Below are 21,675 nucleotides of genomic sequence, written 5' to 3'. Positions count from 1 at the left end.
TGGCTTCATAGAATGAATTTGGAAGTGTTGCTTCCTCTTCTATGCTCTGAAATAGCTTGAGTAGTACTGGTACAAGCTCTTCTGTAAATGTTTGAGGCTTGAATTTTTAATTCAGTTCTTTCAGCTTGAGAAATGCTGAGCATGTTCTTCCCTTTTGGTTTTCTATCTTCAGGTCTTTGCATATATCATTATAATACTTTACTTTGTCTTATCGAGGCACCCTTTGAAATCTTCTGTTCAGCTCTTTTACTTCACCATTTTTCCTTTTGCTTTAGCTACTCGACGTTTAAAAGCAAGTTTCAGAATCTCTTCTGACATCCATTTAGGTCTTCTCTTTCTCTCCTGTCTTTTTAATGACTCTTGCTTTCTTCATGTATGATGTCCTTGGTGTCATTCCACAACTTGTCTGGTCTTCGGTCATTAGTGTTCAACATGTTAAATCTCTTCTTGAGATGGTCTCTAAATTCAGGTGGGATATACTCAAGGTCCTACTTTGGCTCTCATGGACTTGTTCTAATTTTTTTCAGTTTCAACTTGAACTTGCATATGAGTAACTGACGGTCTGCTCTGCAGTTGGCCCCTGGCCTTGTTCTGACTGATGATATTGAGCTTTTCCATCGTCTCTTTCCACAAATGTAGTTGATTTGATTCCTATGTATTCCATCTGGCGAGGTCCATGCGTACAGTCACCGTTTATGTTGGTGATAAACGGTATTTGCAATGAAGAAGTCGTTGGTCTTGCAAAATTCAACCGTGCAATCTCCAGCATCGTTTCTATCACCAAGGCCATATTTTCCAACTACTGATCCTTCTTCTTTGTTTCCAACTTTTGCATTCCAATCACCAGTAATTATCAATGCATCTTGATTCCATGTTTGATCAATTTCAGACTGCCGAAGTTGGTAAAAATCTTAAATTTCTTCATCTTTGGGCTTAGCATTTGGTGCGTAAATCTGAATAACATTCGTATTAACTGGCCTTCCTTGTAGGCATATGGATATTATCCTATCACTCACAGCGCTGTACTTCAGGATAGATCTTGAAATGTTCTTTTTGATGAAGAATGTGACGCCCTACGTCTTCAAGTTGTCATTCCCGGCATAGGAGACCATATGATTGTCCGATTCAAAATGACCAATACCAGTCCGTTTCAGCTCACTAATGCCTAGGATATCGATCTTTATGTGTTCCATTTCATTTTTGACTATTTTCAATTTTCCTACATTCATACTTTGTACATTCCATGTTCTGATTAATAATGGATGTTTGAGCTGTTTCTTCTCATTCTGAGTCCCGAAAGCTTGACTCCATCCACATCATTAAGGTCAACTCTACTTTGAGGACACAGCTCTTCCCCAGTAGTACTTTGAGTGCCTTCCAACCTGAGGGTCTCATCTTCCGGCACTATATCAGACAATGTTCTGCTGCTATTCATAAGGTTTTCACTGGTTAATTCTTTTCAGAAGTAGACCGCCAGGTCCTTCTTCCTAGTCTGTCTTAGTCTGGAAGCTCAGCTGAAACCTGTCGCCATGGGTGATCCTGCTGGTATTTGAATACCGGTGGCATAGCTTCCAGCATCACGACAACACGCAAGCCCCCACAGTACGATAAACTGACAGATGCGTGAAGGAAGCAAGTAATAGTATATGGAATGTCTCTACCCTACACCTAGAAGCTTATGCCTTCATTTGAAGGCTTCTGCTTAAAGGTTCAATTACTGTGTTTTTCAAATAGCCATCATACTAGTTTTATAAGTTAATCATTTTTGTCCATTGAAAGGACCATCTAAGCTATATAAGGGAGAGCCCCATCTTAAGCAGCTAACACACTGGCATGGCCTCAGTGACAAGTGGAGAGAAAAAGAAAAAGCGACCAATAAACAAAAAGACCCAGCGTGACCCTGGGTAGGCAGGGCGCTGTTCACTTAATGTATCTCGGCTATCTGTGCATGTCAAGACACATAGGGCTACCTTGTCCTTTTTAATGGCTATGTGGTGTTCCACTTTATGTGTACAGCAATTTATTGAACGAGTCCCCTACTGATGAGGGTTCAAATGGCTGCCAGTAGTTCCCCATTATGAAAACTGCAGCAATTAAAATCCTTGCTCATGTATTTTGTTGTTCGCTTTCTCAATTACAGCTTTAGGTTAAATCCACTTGGAGATTTATAACACTACAGGGACTCTTTTTTCAGGTTATTAGCAGAAGGCAGAGCTCTCCCTGCTGTGATTACGAGACCGAGAGAGATGGATTCAGACATGCTGAGCCTACTGGTTTCCACCTAACTGAACAAGGAAGAATGTCCATTGTAGCTAATAAACCAGTTGCCAGTTCTGACTCATGGGGCCCCCATGTGTGTCAGACTAGAACTGTGCCCCACAGGGTTTTCCATGGCTGAGTTTTTGGAAGTCAATCACCAGGCCTTTCTTCCAAATGGCCTCTGGGTGAACTCAAACTGCCAACTTTTCAGTTAGCAGCTGAGCACTTAACTGTTTACACCACCCAGGGACTCCATTTTAGCTAATAAATCCCCCCCAAAAAACTAAACCCGTTGCTGTGGGGTCAATTCTGACTCATAGCGACCCTGTAGGACAGGGTAGAACTGCCACACAGGGTTTCCAAGGCTGTCATCTTTACAGAAGCAGACCGCCACATCTTTCTCCCGTGGAGTGGCTGGTGGGTTCAAACCACCGACCTTTTGATTAGTAGCCGAGTGCTTAACCACTGTGCCAGCGGGGCTCTGTTCGCTGATAAGAGGTGCTAATTATTATTTTTTCAGAGATAGTTCTTGGCCCGCTAGTGTTAAATGTGCAAACACAAAAAAGGGTCTACAATTATCCTGTAGAGTCCACGTGAATTCTAAAGACCTTGGCTAGAACTTTTGCCCCTTGGATAAAGGAAGGACTAACAAGCTCCTCTACCCTGGACTGAGCTGTTGTCCTTTCTCTTGGTTGGTCTTGCTCTTTTCTGAACTCCCTGCTACCAGGCTGTGCAAACAAAAGGAAGCGACGAGGACTCAGAGAGAGAGGAAGGCGCAGAAAGCCTGCTTCCAATATAGACGGTTCTCTGTTTACAAACTTGCAAGAGGACAAATGTTGTGCCCGCCCACAGAGGGTGTGAGCAAGCACTTGCACACTGTCAATTTGGACTTACGAACAAAGACACAAAGACTGGTATCTATCAGTCTTCAGCAAGCTGACCCAGAAGACTGAGGATGGGCAATGCTATCTAACAGGGTTTCTGAGACTGGTGTCACCTGGGTACCTTCCTTATCACCTAGAGCCGCCACAACAGAAATACCACACGTGGGTGGCTTTAAAGAACAGAAATTTACTTTCTCATAGGTCGCAGCTGCGTCTATTCCTGCTGTAAGCCCCTCTTAGTTTCTGGTACCTGCCGGGGATCCTTGGCGTCTGCGCCTTGGCACCGCCCCCGCTGTGTGTCTCTTTGTCTAGTAGGCTCTTTTTATAACTCAGAAGTGATTCGATTCAGGATCCAACCTATCCTGGTGTGACCTCCTTAACATAATAACAAAAGAAAAACCCTCGTTCTGAACAGGATCATATCCACAGGTACAGGGGCCAGGAATTCAACATGTTTTTGGGGACACAATTTAATCCATAACAATACTGAAATCAGATAAGGACTCTATAGGAAAAGTTTATTATAAGCTATTTCTCACTTATAAACACAGATGCAGAAATACTAGCTATAGTATTTACAAACTGAATCCAGTACTAAAAAGCATATAAACACATCAAACCCAACACGACCAAATAAGGTTTATCTCAGAAATGCAAGGATAATTCAACACTAGATAATTTATTAATGTAATTTGCCACATTAAAGAGACAAAAACACCTGAGTATTCCAACAGATGCTGAAAAACATTTGATAAAATTCAGTATTCATTCAGTAAAACTCATCAGACTTGATGAAGCGCTCTATGAATACGAATGTAAAGCAAACACCTATGAGTAAACGGCTAGAAGCATTTCCTTAAACGCTGAGGCAAAAGCTACGGATGCCAACATCACCGCTGTTACTGGCACAGTGACGGAAGCACAATAAATAAAACATACCAGGACCGGAAAGAGTCAAAACTATTCATTTGCAAATAAGAAGACTATCTACCTAGAAAATTCAAGGGAATTCACAGAAACTGTCAGGACTAAGGAGAATTTAAAAGGATTGCTAGATAACAAACTCAGTGCACCAAAAATCGGTGATATTCTTATAAGCGAGCAATCAGAAAATGTAACTTAATAAAATTTTCAATAGCAACAAATATTGTAAAATACTTCAGAATTATTCCAATAAAAGAAAACTTTACTAGCAGTAATGAAATGTAACACATAGAATTATAGCAGGTTCATGGATGAAAACGACTTTAATATTATAAAGGGGCCAATTGTTTCTAAAGTAAATACAAATTCAAGTCCAGTGGAAAAGTAGGTTTTTGTTTTGTTTCGTTTGTTTTTTAAAAGGAATTAAAATCCTTACGGAAAAGTGATGTTACGATTCAAACAGAAAAGTGAAGGGCCAACAATGGATGAGGACACTCTGAAGAACGATACGAACACAGAGCTTTCCCGAGCGGATACCGAGTCCGGCATTAAACCTGTACTAATTAAGACAACAGGACATTAGAGAGGCCAGTGGAAGAGGACAGAGATCCCAGAACAGACCAGTGCAGCTGGACTATATTGAAACAAACCAACCAACCCCCCCACCCCCCGCCAAAAAACGTCTATTCAACCAGTGTCTATAAATAAACTGTCTTCGGGGACACCCTGGCAAAAGCCTTTGCAAACCTACTTTATTTAAAAATAAAAGTGGTTCTAAACTAATCAACTAAAAACCCTGGTGGCGCCGTGGTTAAGTGTAATGCTGCTAACCAAAAAGTTGGCAGTTTGAATCCACCAGCCGCTCCTTGGAAGCTCTATGGGGCAGTGCTACTCTGTCCTATAGGGTCACTAGGAGTCAGAATTGACTGAAGGCAATGGTTTTTTTTTTTTTTTTAAAAACTAATAATGTATAGGCCAAGCTGTCCTTGACCCCCACAACAGCAATGATCACACGAAGGTAGGACAGCAGGTGGTTAAGATACAGCGGCTGGAGTCAGACTTTGAGTTTGTATCCTGGTTCTGTCTCTAACAGTTGTGTGACTTTGAGTAAGCCACTGTACCTCGGTTTCCCCATTATTTGTCAAATACAGACAAATGCTCTGCTGGGTTGTTGTGGGGATTCAATCAACGAATAGCTGTGAAGTGAGCCGCATGCTGGATTATGTTAATTGTTACTAGAGTTCAGGCGTCATGAACAATTTATTACTACTATCACTGCCTCAGGACTGTTACCTCACATTTCCAGAACACATTATAAGTTTCCACCCAATTTCACCTCTGTGATCTCAATCTACCGTCAGCACCCATGTGGATAGTAAGGGAGGTTCCAGCTTCGGCCTCAGTCAGCCTGTTTCTTCAGCTATACAATGAGGAGATAATTGCTAAGGCTCCTTTTGGCTCTAAAAAAATCACTTCTGTTTTACAAAAAAGGAATTTGAAGGAAAGAAATGTTAACTGACTTGCCTTAGGTTGCAGACAGTTACTGGGGGAGTCAGGATTAAAACCGAGGTCCCCCAGATTAATGTGTGTTATAAAGATATCACAATAGTAGTAATTTCCCCAGACTCTCCTTGCGTCTAAACTTCTTGGAATAGTAAGCGGGGTACTTCAGAGGGTAATTCACCTGGGGACCATTTAGAATATTACCAACATATTCCAATGACTCAAGGCACCTAATTCATTACCAGGGAGGGAGCTGGCGGAGAAATGTCTCTTTTATGAACAGCATGAACATGGGTAACAGTGATACCGGTAATAATAAAGGGGACAGAATTACCTGGGCAAGCAGACCTGGCTGGATCTGAAGAGGCTGAGCTCCTGGGGCTTGGGTGACAATAGGCACGGCGTTCTCCATTCGCACTGAGTAGCCAGCATGCTTTGAGGGAGAGGCCTGCAACCCTACGGGCAGTGGGCAAGGGCGAGAGGGCACAGCTAAGTGATCGGACACAGATGGACCAAGAGAACCTTCCAGCAGGCTGCGCCATCTCTCAACCACCCTTGGTGCCGGTCCCTCCACTCAACGACTGTGTATTTCAGGTCCTTTGGAAGTTTCCCCTTAGTTTCAAACTTAAATTAATAATAATAATAAACCTTGAAATGACTGTTTTCAAGGGCTAGAAGGTCCAATTAAGTCACCTGCAAAGGCAACAGGGGAGCAGTCATGACGAAAAGTCAGAACAGGAAAACAAGCTCTGTCCTCGTGTATGTCAATGTTGAGGTCGGGCGAGGGGGCAGAGAATGGACGAATCTATTTGGAATTGCCTTGACTCTGAAACTGAGCAATCACAGACATGTGTACACCATGGGGTTTGTAAACATACACTAGTGATGACTAATTTTATGTGTCAACTTGAATGGGCCATGGCACCCGGTTGTCTGGCCAAAACACCAGTCTAGTTGTTGTTATGGAGTTGTTACACGTGATTGAATCAGTTGGCCGTAGGTACAGCAGACAACCTTCCATAATGTGGGTGGGCCTCCATCAACCAACTGGAGGCCTTAAGAGCCAAACGGGAGTTTCCCTACGGAGTGCTCTGCCTCCAGATGATAAATGGACATTCTGGCAGCACGCCCACCTCACTCTTCCTGTCTTCCCACAGATTTTGGACTTGCCAGGCCCCCAGAACATTCTAGAGACTTATGGGTAAATTAGAACTGAGCACATGGGTGTTTGGAGTCTACAGGAGAGGAGTGCTGGGCAGGTGGGTGGCCAAGAGTCATTGGCGGTGTGGGCTCTGGGAGGTTACTTTTGAACCTGGTTTATATTCTTCAGGGGAGTGGGGCTACATTGGCTGTCAGAGATTGACCCTTTTCATAGATAATCCACACTGAGGACGCCTCACAGGAAGACATTCAGGAGCTGACATCAGCGTAAAATGGAGAAAAACAATGGGCAAAGGCTGAAGCCAGGGTATTGAGCGCCCAGGGGAATCTCAAAGTTTGGGCCGTGTGATTCGCCTGGCCTCATCTGGCACCCCCTTGGACTTGCGCACTCTAACCTCCCCTCACTCCGCCTGTGTTATGGATTGAAATGCATCCCCCCAAAATACGTGTTGTAAATCCTAATCTCTATGCCTCTGGTTATAATCCCATTTGAGAACGGGATGTCTTCGTTATGCTACTAGACAGGATTAGTGTAGGGTGTATCTTGAGTCAATCTCTTTTGAGATATAAAAGAGATTAAGTTGGAAGCAGAGATGGGGGAAGATCACCCAGAAGCAGAAGCTCAGAAGAGACAAGGACCTTCCTCCAGGGCTGATGCCCTGCATTTGGACTTCTAGCCTCCCAAACAGGGAAAAAATAAATTTCTTCTTGTTAAAGCCACCCACTTGAGGTATTTCTGTTACAGCAGCACTAGATAACTGAGGCAGCCCGTTTACAGACGGTCGACCAGGGACAAAATCCCCAGCCAGTGGTGAGGGTAACAAGAATCTATTTGGAGCTAAAGCACAAGTCCTGTTGTTTCTGGGTTGGTCACAGCACCACAGGAGCCCTCAGGTTCTGTTACACCAACACTCTCACTGGAGGAAAGTCAGCGCGGCTGACTGCTGTGGGGCTGGGGCCCTGGAGGTTGTCTTGGCTGCGTCTGCTCTTCCTTACCTTGGAAGCCAGGGGGACACACGATGAGAGCTTGCTGGAAGGGGTCGGGCCGGGCACAAATCTGGGCTGCCCCCGTCTGCAAGGGCATGCTGCGCTGGGCCACTGCAGCCATGGACGCCGCGGAGGGCTGGTAGAGTGCAGATTGGTAGTTTAGTATGGAGACTTCGGGATTGGCTAAGGAAAGAGTGGCACTGGTGGAGGTGGGAGCCTGAAGGAATGACGGGAATTAAACAAAAATAAACACAAATAAAAAATGAGGGAAGTGGTGTGTTGGGAGACACGAGTCTAAATCAAATAAATGAACTGAAAGAAGAACAAACGAACAAACCAACAAACAAAAACCAAGAGCCAAGAAGTAAAAACAGAGGGGAGTGGAAATACAATTGAAAAGCCTCGGGAAAAAACAGGCACCTGCAGCCACACGAGACACGGGATTGTCTGGGGCCGGGGCGCCCAGGGGTCAGGTTAAACACTGGTCCAGCGTCACTGTGGAGGTATCTACCGTGATTAACATTCACAACCCCCTGACCTTCAGTAAAGCAGATTGCCCTCTATGACTTGGGTGAGCCTCATCCAGTTAGTTGAGGGCCTTAAGAGCAAAACCTGACATTTCCAGGAGAAGAAATTCGGCCTCAAGACTGTGACACAGAAACCTTGCCTGAGTTTCCAGCCTGCCGCCTGCCCTACAGATTTCGGACTTGCCAGTCTCCACAATTCCGTGAGCCAATTACTTAAAATAAATCTCTCCCCACCAACTCCCTTGCTATATATAGATCTATCTATCTGGAGCCCTGGTGGTGCAGTGGTGAAGAGCTCAGCTGCTAACAAAAGAGTCAGCAGTTCGAATCCACCAGCTGCTCCTTGGAAACCTTATGGGGCTGTTCTACTCTGTCCTTTAGGGTCGCTATGAGTTGGAATCAACTCGATGGAAATGGGTTTGGTTTCTCTCTCTGTCTATCTACATCCATATCTGACTCCTATTGGTTCTGGGTCTCTGGAGAACTTGACAAATGCAGATGGTATCCGTATTCTGGAGAGCAGGGTCTCCTTATTCGACGACGGCTGCCAGCCTCTACGCTGGGAGGCCCCTCAGTTTTGAGGTCTTTGAGACACTCTTGGGAATGGATGTGATGGCTGTCACCTCAAGGGCAGTATGTAGGGGCCTCTCCTGGTGTGGTCAGGGACCCTAATGCTCCAGCCTCGCAGGGAGACACCCATGGCAAGTACGGTCGGGTGGGGAGACTCGATGAGACCCAGGGTCTGCGTCTGGGTCTGTGCCCGTCCGTCATTCCCTCAATCTCTTCATGTTGGACGGGGCAGGCAGATGGCAGATGGTGGTGGCAGTTTGGGGCTGTGGGAGTTGAGACTGGGTGTCTCACAAGGTCCAATGGAAAAGCTTGCCTCTTTAAAGAGGTGACGAGGGACAGAAGCACTCGGACACTTACATGTCTGGCTGTGGGTGCCGCAGGGCTGGCTGGGGGCTGGACAGGAATGCCTGTCTCTTGAAACTGCAAGCATTAGAGAGCATTAGTGCTCTAGCCTAAGGAGAGCGCAGTCAAGGTGAACCGCCTGCAAGGGGCAGCAGACTCCAGGGGCCTCTCCTAGAGTACAGGCCGAAGGGGCCACGGAGGCCAGGAGGTGAGGCCAGGCCTGAGCGACCCAGCGGCTGAGGAAAGGCCTGGAAAATGAGGCAGAGGGCCGCTGAAAGCAGGGGCCAGAGACTCTTCCTCACAGCGAGCCTGTCCGAGAGAGTGGCCCAGGCTGGGCAAAGGGTTGTGCTCCAGGTTTACAGCAGACGTACCCCTCTGGAGTAGTGTGTGTGAGTGTGTGTGTGTGTAGGTAAATGGATGTGGTATGTCTACGTGTGTGTGTATCTGAGGTGCGCCTATGTGAATGTGTATGTGTGTATGTGATTGTGTAATTTGTGTGTATGTGTGTGAGTTCGTCTGTATGCGAATGTGTATGTGGTATCTGCATGTATGTGTATGTGGCAGGAGCCCTGGTGGTGCACTGGTTAAGCACTCGGCTGCTAACTGAAAGGTTGGAACCCATCAGCCGCTCCATGGGAGAAAGATGTGGCAGTCTGCTTCCATAAAGATTACAGCCTTGGAGACCCTACGGGGCAGTTCTATTCTGTTATACGGTCGCTATGAGTTGGAATTGACTCGACAGAAATGGGTTTGGTTTTCTGGTGTGTGTGTGAGTGTGTGTGTGTGTGAAAGTGTATCTGAGCGTGTGTATGAGTATGTGTATGTGTGTGAGTGTATGTGAGTGTGTGTGGTATATGTTTAAAGGATACCTAGGAGTATCCTGTATCCTTACAAAAGGTGTTGTCATTACAGATTGAGATTAAGAGAAAAAAAGGTCTAGGCCTCTGGATTGGGAACCACTGAGACGGAGGTCTCTCGGACACTGGAGGTGGTCTGCCTAAGGCTTGGTGATTATCCATCCATTAGATACTTCCTGGTGTCACCCATATTCCAAGCATCGCGTTAGGTGCTCGATTCCATGGGAAGAAGCTCCTAGTTCCCTGGCCCCTTTCAGTTCCAGCTCCTGGCATTCTGGTGGTGGGCTGATGAATTAACTGGCTGTCCCCATGACTTGAAGAAGAGACAGTTTATCTGTCCTCAAAGGGGGCCTTGAGGACTCAGCAGTGTTGGGATGATGGGAAGGGCTTCACCAAGAGCTCTGCTCTCCAGAGGCCTTTCCAGTTCTAGAATTCTCCACTGGGCAGATGTCAGACACAAAAGGGTCACAGCACCTCCTTTACCTTATCCCCATACTGCGCCAGAGGAAAGCAGGAAAGAGGCACCAACTCACAATCACTGCCTTAGCAAGTCCTTTCTGGGGCCTTCAATGGGGCCAACAGCCAAGGCTGAGCACCTCTGTCCCTGAGAGGAAATCCCTCGAAAGGTAGAATACGATACTGGAGGAGCCCCGCCTCCGAACAAGGTCTGCTGGGCGCAGAACCCCTGCCCTCACACTGTGTAACCGCCTGCCCCTCCCTGTCCTCGGCACTTGGACCCTGTCCCTTCTGCCCCCTGCTCACCTGGTTGGGGACGGTGTTCAGCTGGTTGTTAAAGGTCATGGTCAGGTTGGTGGACGTGCTGGGGGCCACATGCGTGATGAAAGGGGTTTTGCTCTGGTTCACCGTGTCGTACATATTCACCCGACGCTTGCAAATCTCCATGTTCTGGAAACAGGATTTGACGCTGTTTGTGCAAAAGGCAGAGAGAGACAGAGGCATAAGGAAAGAGAAGAGGGTAAGGTAGGATAAAGAGGAGGAAACAGAGAGAGGAAAGGAGAGAACTGTTAAGACAACTGGGGAAATTAACTTTACGTCTGACTTCCCTGGATTTCGGTGCCAAGTCTGTATGTTTGCAGTGGTCGACATTGTTGGGATGAGCTGCCCCCATTGTCCCCCACCCCTCCCCCCATCCTGGAAGGTAAAGCTCCCATATCCAACACACTTGTTCTCTGCCCTTTCCTCCGTCACTGACCCACTGACAGCCCCACCGCTCACTGTCCACTTTCCACGTGGTTTCTGGTCCATAAACAGAAGTGTAAGTTCTCTGATTGGGAACCTTTGACTTACATATAAAACAGCAACTTCCAACCTGCTTTCACCCCTCCGCCCCCCGGCACCACCTCGGGGACAACCAGGAACTCTCCAACCCAGTATCAGGGCTGCAGTGCTGCTCCTCCTCCCCACTGGAAATATGCATGTAATGCAAACAATAATGATCATCGTCATCACTAATGAAGGTTCCTGGGTGGCGCAAATGGTTTGCACTTGGCCGTTAATCAGAAGCTCGTGGTTCGAACCCACTTAGCGGCACCGTGGAAGAGACAGACCTAGCGATCCGCTTCCCTAAAGCTTACAGCCAAGAAAACCCTATGGTGGAGTGCTGCTCTGTAACACATGGGGTCTCCTACGTCACAATCCAACAGTGAAAGCAAAATCAACATCACAATTAACACCAGCTAACATCCACTGTGTGCTACGGCATTTACAAGCCTACAACCACCACTAGGGGGAGATACTATCATGGTCCTTATTTTCCCAGTAAGGAGGAAGCTCGTTGTTGTTGGATGCCATGGAGTGGAGTCATAGTGACCCCATGTGACAGAGCAGAACTGCCCATAGGGTTTCCTAGGCTGTAATCTTTATGGGAGCAGATCACCAGGCCTTTCTCCTGAGGACCTGCTGCTGGGTGAGTTCAAACCAATGACCTTACAGTTAGCAGCTGAGCGCTTAAACACTGTGCCACCAGGGCTCCTTTAAGGAGGAAGCTTAGAGAGGATAATCTGCCAAGGCCAAGAACTAATACCTGGCAATCTTCCCATCTACATACACATCTTCTTGGATCTCTTTCCTCCTCTTTTTTTTTTTTTTAATTCTTTCCCAGTTACCTGAAATAAAAATTCTCCTCCTCTTTTTCTACCCCCACTGCACTTATGAATCAAGACAAAACCCTAGCCAGGAGAATAAAGTATACCAGTGGTGCTGACTCCAGCACTGAGGAAAAGGAAAGCCCCACAAGTGGTCTCAACCACTCACGCGCTTGGAAACCATCATAAACGGCCCTTCAGAGTTTATACACTGCTTCCCCGCAGTTCTCTGTCTTCTTCTAATTAAACATACTTTTCCTCCAATGCAAATATTGAAATAATCAAACCACATTTGATTTTCAATTTAAAATGTCTGTTTTAATAAGTAACGTAATACCGTATTCTTATGCAAATAACGCACGCTATACATTTTTTGCCAACTGCCCCCCCATTTTTGTAAGCATATTATGCTAATTTTTTTACATGTTGCTGCAAAAAATTAGCATAGTGCTGTTATGAAAATACCTGGGGGCAGGGAGGCTGTGGTTGGCAAAAAACGTATGACACGCATGTTATTTGCGTAAAAACACGTAACTGAACGTAGATAAAATAATGGTTCTCTGCTATTTTAAGATTACAAATGATACTATTTTTGCATACTACAAGTATGCTGTATTTTGGGCCAAAAAAAGTGACTTTAATTGCACCTTGTGTTTTTCCTGATACTGGCCTAGTTACTTGGGTTTTTAGCTGTCATGGAGTTGGACCCTGACTCATGGGGATCCTATGCATAGCAGGAGGAAACACTATCCTTCGCCATCCCTATGATTGGCTACAGATCAGACTGGTGTGATCCACAGGGTCTTCACTGGCTGATTTTCAGAAGTAGAGTGCAGGCCTTTCTTCCTAGTCTGTCTTAGTCCAGAAGCTCTGCTGAAATCTGTTCAGCATCACAGCAACACGCAAACCTCCACTGACAGACGGGTGGCGGCTGCACGTGAGGTGCATTGGCTGGGAGCTGAACCAAGCTCTCCCACATGGAAGGCGAGATTCTACCACTAAACCACATTGCCTCAGACTGTAAGCTCCCACAGGCAGGGCCTGACCCTCTGGCTCACCACTGTGCCCCGCACCTGGCAGTACACGGCGTGCTGAATGAATGAATGAACAAGCCCAAATCCAAACCAGCTGAGTCTGCCCCAGAATGGTTCTGGGAACATTTGGCGTGGAACATGGCTTCGCTTTGCATTCACTGCTGTACTGGGCGCCTCCCTTCACGTACGAATACCCAGAATCCAGTTCATCCAGCCTGCGCTCCCCTGTTCCCTCTTCTGTGTATAAAGCAGGGTCGGCAAGCTGTGGCCCAGGGTCCAAATAAAGCAAGCCTGCCACTTGCTTTTATACATCGAGGTTTACTGGAATGCAGCCTCCCTCTTGTTTACATATTGTCTATGGCTGCTTTCAGCTACAACCGCAGAGTTGAGTCTTTGTGGCAGAGACGGTATGGCTGCAAGGCCTGAAATATTTACTGTCTGGGCCTTTAAGAACGAGCGTGCCACCCCCTGGCAGAAAGCACCAAGTGGACACCTACTGTGTACTATGGGGGAAGTCGAGCAGGTGGGTCATGGTGACAAAGGGGTGGTTCAGGGTCTCGATCGGCGTGACCCTCTTGTCCGCATCTATGGTCAGCATCTTCTTTAACAGGTCAATGAACTCCCGCCGGTCGGCCTTCTCCACCAACATGTCACTCCCTTCCAAGTCTGTTGTCATGTTCACCTGGGAGCAAGTGGGGACAGGTTACCAGGAGCCCTGGGGCCTCCCCTCTCCCCTTGTTCTCCGCCCCGCCTCTCAGTCACCCCATCCCTACTCCCACAGGCTGTGGGGCCCTGCCTCAGGCACCACCCACATAGGATTACTGCCCACAGGATGTGGCTTTTCTCTCTGCAGGAACAGCAGTGGGGGCCGTGCTGGAGAGGGGGAGAGGGCTCTGCCAGACCTGCAAATCCACAGAGACGACAGGGTGCAAACAGGTCACACCTCATTAAAAATACTCACAGCCAAGCAGAGGATAATAAAATACAAAAAGGTCTATTTATTTAACCTCTGAGGGAAACGTGAGGGCCTTGATACCCTTCTCTGTCTCTTGTGTTATCCCCTCCATTTTAGTCCCGCGTTCACCGAGCCGCCTACACACTCAAGGCAGGCAGGAGCTTTCTTTGAGGGCAGGTCTACTCTGGGAGAGCCTTCCAAAGGCCGGTTTTGTGTGCTTTCTCTGTTTTCCAAGACATGCTCTGAAAGCCAACTTCAGTTTTGCAGACAATCTAAGCTTCTGATCAACTGATGAGTCTGCTTTGCTCAGGATCATGATTTTGGTTATACGCATCCACAGTAAGGGGGGCAGTAAGTGTTTATTCGTCTGTGGCTTTAAAGAAAAACCCACTTCGGGTTGCCCTGGTTGTAGCCTAGTTTTTGCACGAAAATAAGCTAGAGTTCTAGAATGTTCTCTGGGGCACAAAGGTGAGAGGCTGTGTTCCCTGCCAGTGAGCTGAGAGAGACTGGGTCACGAGAAACTCGTTAAACTCGAATGTACTAATGGGCTTGAATTCTTCTCATGAAAACATCAGTGAGAAATATACACACTGAAACATTTGCCAATTCAACTATTTCTACATGTAAAATTCAGTGAGATCGATTACATTCTTCACATCATGCCACCACCCTCACTATCCCTTCCGGAGCTGTTTTACCAGTTAACGTAAACTGAATGTCCCCTAACCAAAGCTATTTTTAAGGAGCTGGTGAACGGTTTTAAAAATGCTTCACAAACCCAATGGGAGCCTTACTGAGGCTGGCATATCAGCATTCAGGGCCAAGGTCAAGCACCACGGCTGAGTATGAGGATTTCTGCCCGCCGTCCTGAACTACGCCTGCAGAGGGCTTGCTGTGCTTGCTGTTTAACCGGCTTTACTTGCGTTTACCCACTGAGCTCACCTGGGCCATATCATCCAGACAGTTGAAAATGTACTTCCTTGCTTCTTTTGACTTAATCCCCGTCTCTGCTTCATGATCGTCTGGCGCCTGGTGAAGAGAGGCAGAGGCTGATGGGTAATGCGGACATCTCCTGATCACCGAGATGCAAACCCTAGAGTTTCCAGCAGAGGGCCTTTCCCACCATTCAGAGAAGGACTCTTGGCTTCTTGGCGGCCTGCACGCTCATTACTTCTCCACTCATCCACACTAATGCACCCCCTTCTTCTTTCCCGCAAACACCTGCTGGGAACCTGCCCTGAGTCAGGTACTGAGGATTCTCAGGTGAGTGAGACACACTGCATCCCTAACGACCCTACAGCCTTCCCTAAGTGTAAGGGATCAGGTATGTGGAGAAGCAGAAGCCGCTTTTCACACTTTTCATTTTAATTTAATGCTATTTAACAAAACCTTAGTGTGCCAGCAACTAAAGCACTAATCCGTCTAATACTCTAAACCACAGCCGCAGGTACAAACGATTGTTATTGTTAGTCGCTGTCAAGTCGGCTCTGACTCATGGCGACCCCATATAAACAGAACGAAATGCTGCTCAATCCCATGCCATCTTCACAACCATGGGTATGCTTGAGTCCTTTGTTGCGGGCACTATATGGGACAATACTCTGTCATGATCCATAGGGTTTTCACTGGTTAATTTTGGGAAGCAGATTGCCAGGCCTTTCATCCTAGTCTGTCTTAGTCTGGAAGCTCTGCTGAAACCTCTCCACCATGGGTGACCCTGTTGGTATTTGAAATACCAGAGACATAGCTTCCAGTATCACAGCGACACAAAAGCCGCCAGAATATGACAGGCGGACAGACCGGTGGCGGGGGATGATCACTATGCCCGTTTTGCAGATGGGGAAGCAGAAACAGAAAGCTTAAGACTGCGCCAAGGTCACATGGCCAGGAAGCGGCAGAGCTGGGACACAGACACACACTCCCCCTTCGGCCTCGGTCTGGAAGCTCTGTCCCAACTCCTGTGGATGTCTGGACTCATCTGGATCAGAGGTGATGAATCCTCAAATCTCACTTGAGGACGGTACACCTGGAGCTGCTCGGACCTGGGCTGAGATCCTGCAACAGCCGGTCTGAGGCCCCTCACACGGGCGTGAACCCTGCCTCCCTTCCGGGCCTTCACTGGACCTGAGCTTGCACGGCACCCGCACAGACGCCCAGTGCCAGCCCCCCACTGACAGCTGAGTGCCCGCTTAGCTCCCAGGTTCTTTCCTAAATCTGCGACTACTGGTCACACAGTATCTTTAAACCACATTAGCATCTGGCTGTGCTTTCCATTAAAAAACAGGCACCTCTTGGAGAAAAAGAAACACCTAGTGAGCATACACTAAGCTTAAGACTTCCATTATTTTCTCCATCCCAGCAAAAGACGTTCATTTCCACCGCCAGGCACAGACCAAAGTGACAGCACACCACGTTTCAGTTAAAGGAAAACCACTGGAGCGCTTGGCGTGCAGCGGTGGGACACCTGCCCGGGGTTGACAGTGCTGGCGGTGCTCAGGCTGCCGGTTCTGCCTGAGGGCCTCCCCCGCATTTCTCTATTTGCCAAACCCTCCTCATCCTCCAGGCCAGCTCCCACACCCCCTGGCCCTCTGCCATAGGCAGCGGTGATGCTCTCCTCTTGGTTCCTCTTTCCTTCCGTGAACAGGATGGTGGCTATCACAGTGGGCAGGAGCTGGTGGCTGGGGTGCCCCTCGGGATCAGGAGCCCTGTGAGGGCAGGGCAAGCTCTACCTCTGCCCCCAGAACACAGCCATGTGCTCCCAGGGCTCACTGGACTGGGTCCTGCCAGCTTGGCAACAATAGTTTCGGACTCCAGCACCTTACGCCCAACCAGGCAAGGAAGGGGGACTTCTGAGCCCCCCAGCCCATCCACCTCACATATGAGCCAAGTCAGGGTGGGTCTGAGGGTCAGACCTGTGGTGTCAAAAGTGCCCCACTAACTACACTGTCACCCACCCCATGCTCGGGAAGCCAGGAACAGAGGGACGCACCCCTACCTTCAGCCTCCACAAAGGGTACGGTGAGTCGGTGTCACGGTTGAAAAACCGAGTTGTCTTTGTCCCTGCACTTAATAAATATTCAGCCGGCAAACCCTGTGTTTGTGAAATATATCGGATCTGCGGGGAGAGAGAAGGAGGTCAGGGCGTTGCCTGCCCCTGCCGTATGGCACACTGGTGGCTCTGAGAAAAATGAAAAGGACAATTTTACGGGCAGCGAAAGGAATAAAAGGAAAAAGGAAACAGAAAGAGGAGTAGCAAGAGGACAGTCAGATTAGGGGCAGCAAGGCTTGGAGACGACGCGGCACTCACAGCGCCGTCCCTGGGCCCTGTGACAGATGAAGCGCGGAGGGCGGACATTTCTCAGAGGAAGAACGCAGTCTTGCTGACTGTCCCCACGCTCGAGGCACCCACCTGGTCGTACTCTGAAGCGCCTGGATACAGCGGCCAGCCCAGGAACAGCTCCGCAATGACGCATCCCAGGGACCACATGTCGATCGCCTCGCAGAATGGTAAACCGAGGATGATCTCGGGGGCCCTGAAAGAGAGCAGGAGAGAGAGCTTCAGGGGTTTGAGAGCGCAGGCAGCTCTTTCTGCATGAACTCGACAGCAAACCCTGTAGGGCCTTCTCTACAAGAAGCACCACGTTGCAAGGACCTGGCTGTTCTTTGGCTCAATTCTTCCTTCAAGCAGAGAACCTGGCCGGATGGAGTGCTGAGACAAGGGGAGGTCTGTGGCTTTAGAATAAAGCCCAGTTAAGTGGCCCCTCCTGGACCCAGGCGCCCCTGGGTGGTGCAAACGGCTAATGTGCTCAGCTACTAACTGGAAGGTTGGAGGTTCAAGTCCACTCAGAGGCACCTCAGAAGAAAGGCTTGGCGATCTGCTTCTGAAAAATCAGCTAAAGAAAACTCTATGGAGCACAGTTCTATTCTGACACATGTGGGACTCCAGGGCAACTGATCCCTTTCTCAGGAATTTGCATGATATCTTCCCAAGGAAACGCTACAGTTTTTCTCATTAGTTTCTAAAAAGTTAATCTCCTGAAAAGATGTATAACATCGCAACTACAGAACTGTGTTCACAAACGCATGTCTGGGTATCAACTAGAATTCCACAATCAACAGCCTGAACAGCCCGTCCCTGACCCCAGGACCGACGGCCCTTCGCACGAGAGGCAAGGCTCCATGCTGGAGAGTCTGACAGGAGTCACCTGAAGTCAGAGAGAAAACTGCACTCGTGCTCGGTGATCAAAACCAGAGACCGCAGAGAATGGCTTCTTTTCTAAGAATCTGTCGTGACTGGGGAGAGGTACATCTGCAGAAAAGCGGGCTCGCTGAGGTCTAACTTCGTCAGCGTTTGACATCACGAGCACTGCGTATGCTTTTAAAAAACTGTGCCTCAAGACACTCCACTGGTCACGAGATGCATGAGCTCAACGTTTGCTTCTTTCTGGAAACACCCCACATGACTAAGCAATGCTGAAGAGGCCACTGTCCTAGCCTCCAGCAGCCTGGAGGAGGCGGAGGCGAACTGGGAAGACTCTTGATCTAGGTGATCCTTCAGCCATGTAGCACCTGAGTGGGGAGGGACGTGACCAAAACGCCTCCATGTGGCCCAGATCTCCAAGCTGAATTTGTCTCCACTTAAAAAGGCCCCCTTTCCCTTTTAAAATTTGCCCTCATTGCCCATCCTTTTTCTCTGTGCAGTGATATTAAAAATAAGACAAACAATAAACAAAGCATCTTGTGACAAAGCCTTTTGTGAAAAGGAGTTGATTCACTTCCTTAGGGCTGGGGCTTCGGCACTTGGTCACCGTGGGTTTCTAGAGTACCACCGAGAACGTTCCTCAAGTCCAAGGCTGGGTCTCCGGGCTTGGGGAAAGGGAGATGCCGCTCAGGTTGGGGGAGTGAGTGGCTTGGCTGCTCACTGGAAGTTTGGAGGTTGCAGTCCACTCAGAGGTGCCTCAGAAGAAAGGCCTGGTAATCTACTTTCAAAAAAAAATCAGCCATTGAGAACTGACACACATGGGGGTGCCATGAGTCAGAACCAACTCAACAGCAACTGTTTTGTTTTTGTTTTTGTTAAATCATATAGACACCCAGACAGGAAAAATACAGTAAACGTAAGCCTACAAGCTGGCTCTAATGTCTCCCATTTTAACAAGCAAAACAGAGCAAAGAACAAGCAAACCCCAAATGCAAAAACCAAAACCAAACTTGATCCCTCCTCTCCCTGTGGCTGCTGCCCAGCTTCCCTGCTCCCTTCAAAGCCCTTAAAGCACCCCCCTCTGGAGTGTGACCTTCTCCTGCACTTCAGACTGCTTCCCTCATGCTATCCCCCAACCTGGCCCCTGGTCAGCACGGACCCCACGCCGCCATCGTCCACTCCTCAGCTTGGGGACCCGAGAGCAGCATTCCTCTCACCTGTGACCACCCCCCTGCGCTGGAATGCGGGTGCTTGGTTCTCACGCCTCCCCACTCTCCTGGTATCTGTCCTGTCCTGTGGCTATGGCTTGTCTGTTTCGTTTGCTGCTGTGTCCTCTTCCATCCAACCCCTGGCACCGCCCCAGGTCATCTTGTCTACTCCCCTAGTTTAAGCTCCAGGCCTCAGTTCACACTTCTCTCTCCACCTCGGCCCTCTGCTCCCGGCTCCAGCTTCACCTTCCGACGGCCTGACATCTCCACTTGGACATCTCACAGTCATCTCGGACGTGGCGTGGGTAGCAGGGACTTCTCTGTCCCCTCTCCTCTAACTACACCCCTCTCCTCTTTTCCCCCAATGGCGCCACCACCCCAGCTGCTCCGGTCAGAGATCTGGGCATGATCTTTAGTTCCTCACTGTCTCCCTTCATCGTCACCATCCAATCCATCCATTACCCCCTCCACCCATCATTCATCCAATCCATCTTCCCTTCATCCATCATCCACTCCAACCTTCCCTCCATCTATCATCCAATCCAGCCATCCTCCATCCAATCCCTCCCTCCCTCCACCCACCATCCAATCCATCCCTCCAGCTCTAAAGCACCACTCAAATCAGCCCCTGGCTCCCGCTTCATGGCCTTGGCTCTGGTCCTGGCCACCCTCTCTCTCTGGCACTCCTATCCCACCTTCTCACTTAATCATCTTCCTCCAACCGCCTTTGTACACAGCAGCCAAGAGAATAGATTTCACCACTCCCTGCATGAACTCTAAATCTCTCCACGGGCCCTGGAATGGCCACCTCAGGCTGCCTACCTCTCCAGCATCAGTTCAATCCCCTCCTTGAGCTCAGTAAGCCCCAGTCCCGGAGGTTTCCTTCCAATTTCTAGCGCACCCTAAGTTCTTTCCAGACCGAGGGTCTTTACACATTGGGCTGTTGCCTCTGCCTGGGGCGCTCCTTGGCTCTCAAATGGCTTCACCGCCCCCTCCCATCTCACTCAGCTGTCCTGGCCGCCACCAGCTTCAGGACACCAGCACATCCCAGCCACCCCTGCCGCTGTGCAGCCCACTCCCAGTAAGCAGGCACCATCTCTCCCAGCCACGGTGCCTGGTGTTTAGGAGTCGTGAGCTCAGTCAATCCATAAATACCTGGTGACTGAATAAAGCTATCAGTACAACAAAGTGCTACCACATGTGATTCAGATGAATGGGGCAGAGCGCAGACAAAGGGAAGTAGATGGGAAAGTCTTCAAAGGAACTGAGGTCTGGGTGTCAGGAGGCAGGCGGGGCCCACGGACAGCAGGCTCCCTGGGCAGGAACCTCGGTGGTGGAGGCCCAGAGGTGGCCACCCCGCTTAACTGTGCAGGGCACCTGTGCAGGGCCAAGGGTGGGAGGACAGCCACGTGTGGGGGCTCACAGAGTCATGGCAAAGGAGTCCAGGAGGTGGGGCAGGGGCCGGAGGTGGCACAAGGCATGCAGGGTCAGGACTTCAGGGTGAAAAGGCCCTGGAGACTGGGTGCAAATCTCTCCTTTTCAGCCCACGGTCCTCACAGCCTTTGGAGTCTGTCCTTCCCTCCATCTTGAAGCCGTTACCCCACTTGCTCCCATCGCTACTCACCATCCGATCCTTCTTCCATCCAGGCCTCGACTACAATGCCTGCTGGTCTCCTGCCTTCTGTTTCAACCCTTTCCCGGCCCTCCCAAGGCCCTCACCACCCCTCTGCACACATGGTACATGGATCCTACTTCTTGTCTCGCCTGCCCTTCCCTTCCTCACGCTGTCAGAGGCTGACCACGTTTTCTGTGCTGGCTACACTCAGTGACGAAGACGTAAACACAAATGAAACCTTTCACCAGGCTTGTCCAATAGATACTAGCTGAGCCCAGCCGCTCCGAGTATCTGCCACACACCTGCTGAGGGACAGGCCTGGGGCCTCCTGCTCCATGATACTCCGTGAATGTTTACAGCACCCAGACCAGGAGCCCTGGGGTAAGCACAGTGCTTCCCGAACCATCTGCATCACCGGTGAAGAGTGACAAGCCCGTCCCTGGCTGCTTGGAGTCCCTAACAGTCCTCCAGCGGAGGCCAGGTGATGCCTCCCACACTTGTGTCCAGCACGCGGCCTGGCCGGGGAGCAGGTCCAGGGGGGCA

General features: G+C 49.0%; 1 protein-coding gene across 2 annotated transcripts in view; it reads right to left on the bottom strand.

Annotated features, from left to right (window-relative positions):
- Positions 1-21,675, bottom strand: part of HIPK2 (homeodomain interacting protein kinase 2) — a 106,103-nt gene that overhangs the window by 23,761 nt on the left and 60,667 nt on the right. Inside the window, exons 2-8 of one of the 2 annotated variants that reach the window (XM_023736880.1) lie at positions 17,518-17,641; positions 17,104-17,223; positions 15,051-15,137; positions 13,651-13,835; positions 10,777-10,939; positions 7,728-7,935; positions 5,905-6,026 (exon numbers count right to left, since the gene is read on the bottom strand). In XM_023736880.1, coding sequence (XP_023592648.1) covers positions 5,905-6,026; positions 7,728-7,935; positions 10,777-10,939; positions 13,651-13,835; positions 15,051-15,137; positions 17,104-17,223; positions 17,518-17,641 — 1,009 coding nt within the window. The remainder of the gene's footprint in view (positions 1-5,904; positions 6,027-7,727; positions 7,936-10,776; positions 10,940-13,650; positions 13,836-15,050; positions 15,138-17,103; positions 17,224-17,517; positions 17,642-21,675) is intronic. The other variant, XM_004382385.3, reaches the window with a different exon arrangement.

This window comes from Trichechus manatus, unplaced genomic scaffold, assembly GCF_000243295.1.
Source record: "Trichechus manatus latirostris isolate Lorelei unplaced genomic scaffold, TriManLat1.0 scaffold00093, whole genome shotgun sequence".
NCBI lineage: Eukaryota > Metazoa > Chordata > Mammalia > Sirenia > Trichechidae > Trichechus > Trichechus manatus.
Note: the sequence above shows the minus strand (reverse complement) of the source record. Positions and strands in the feature narration are given on the sequence as shown.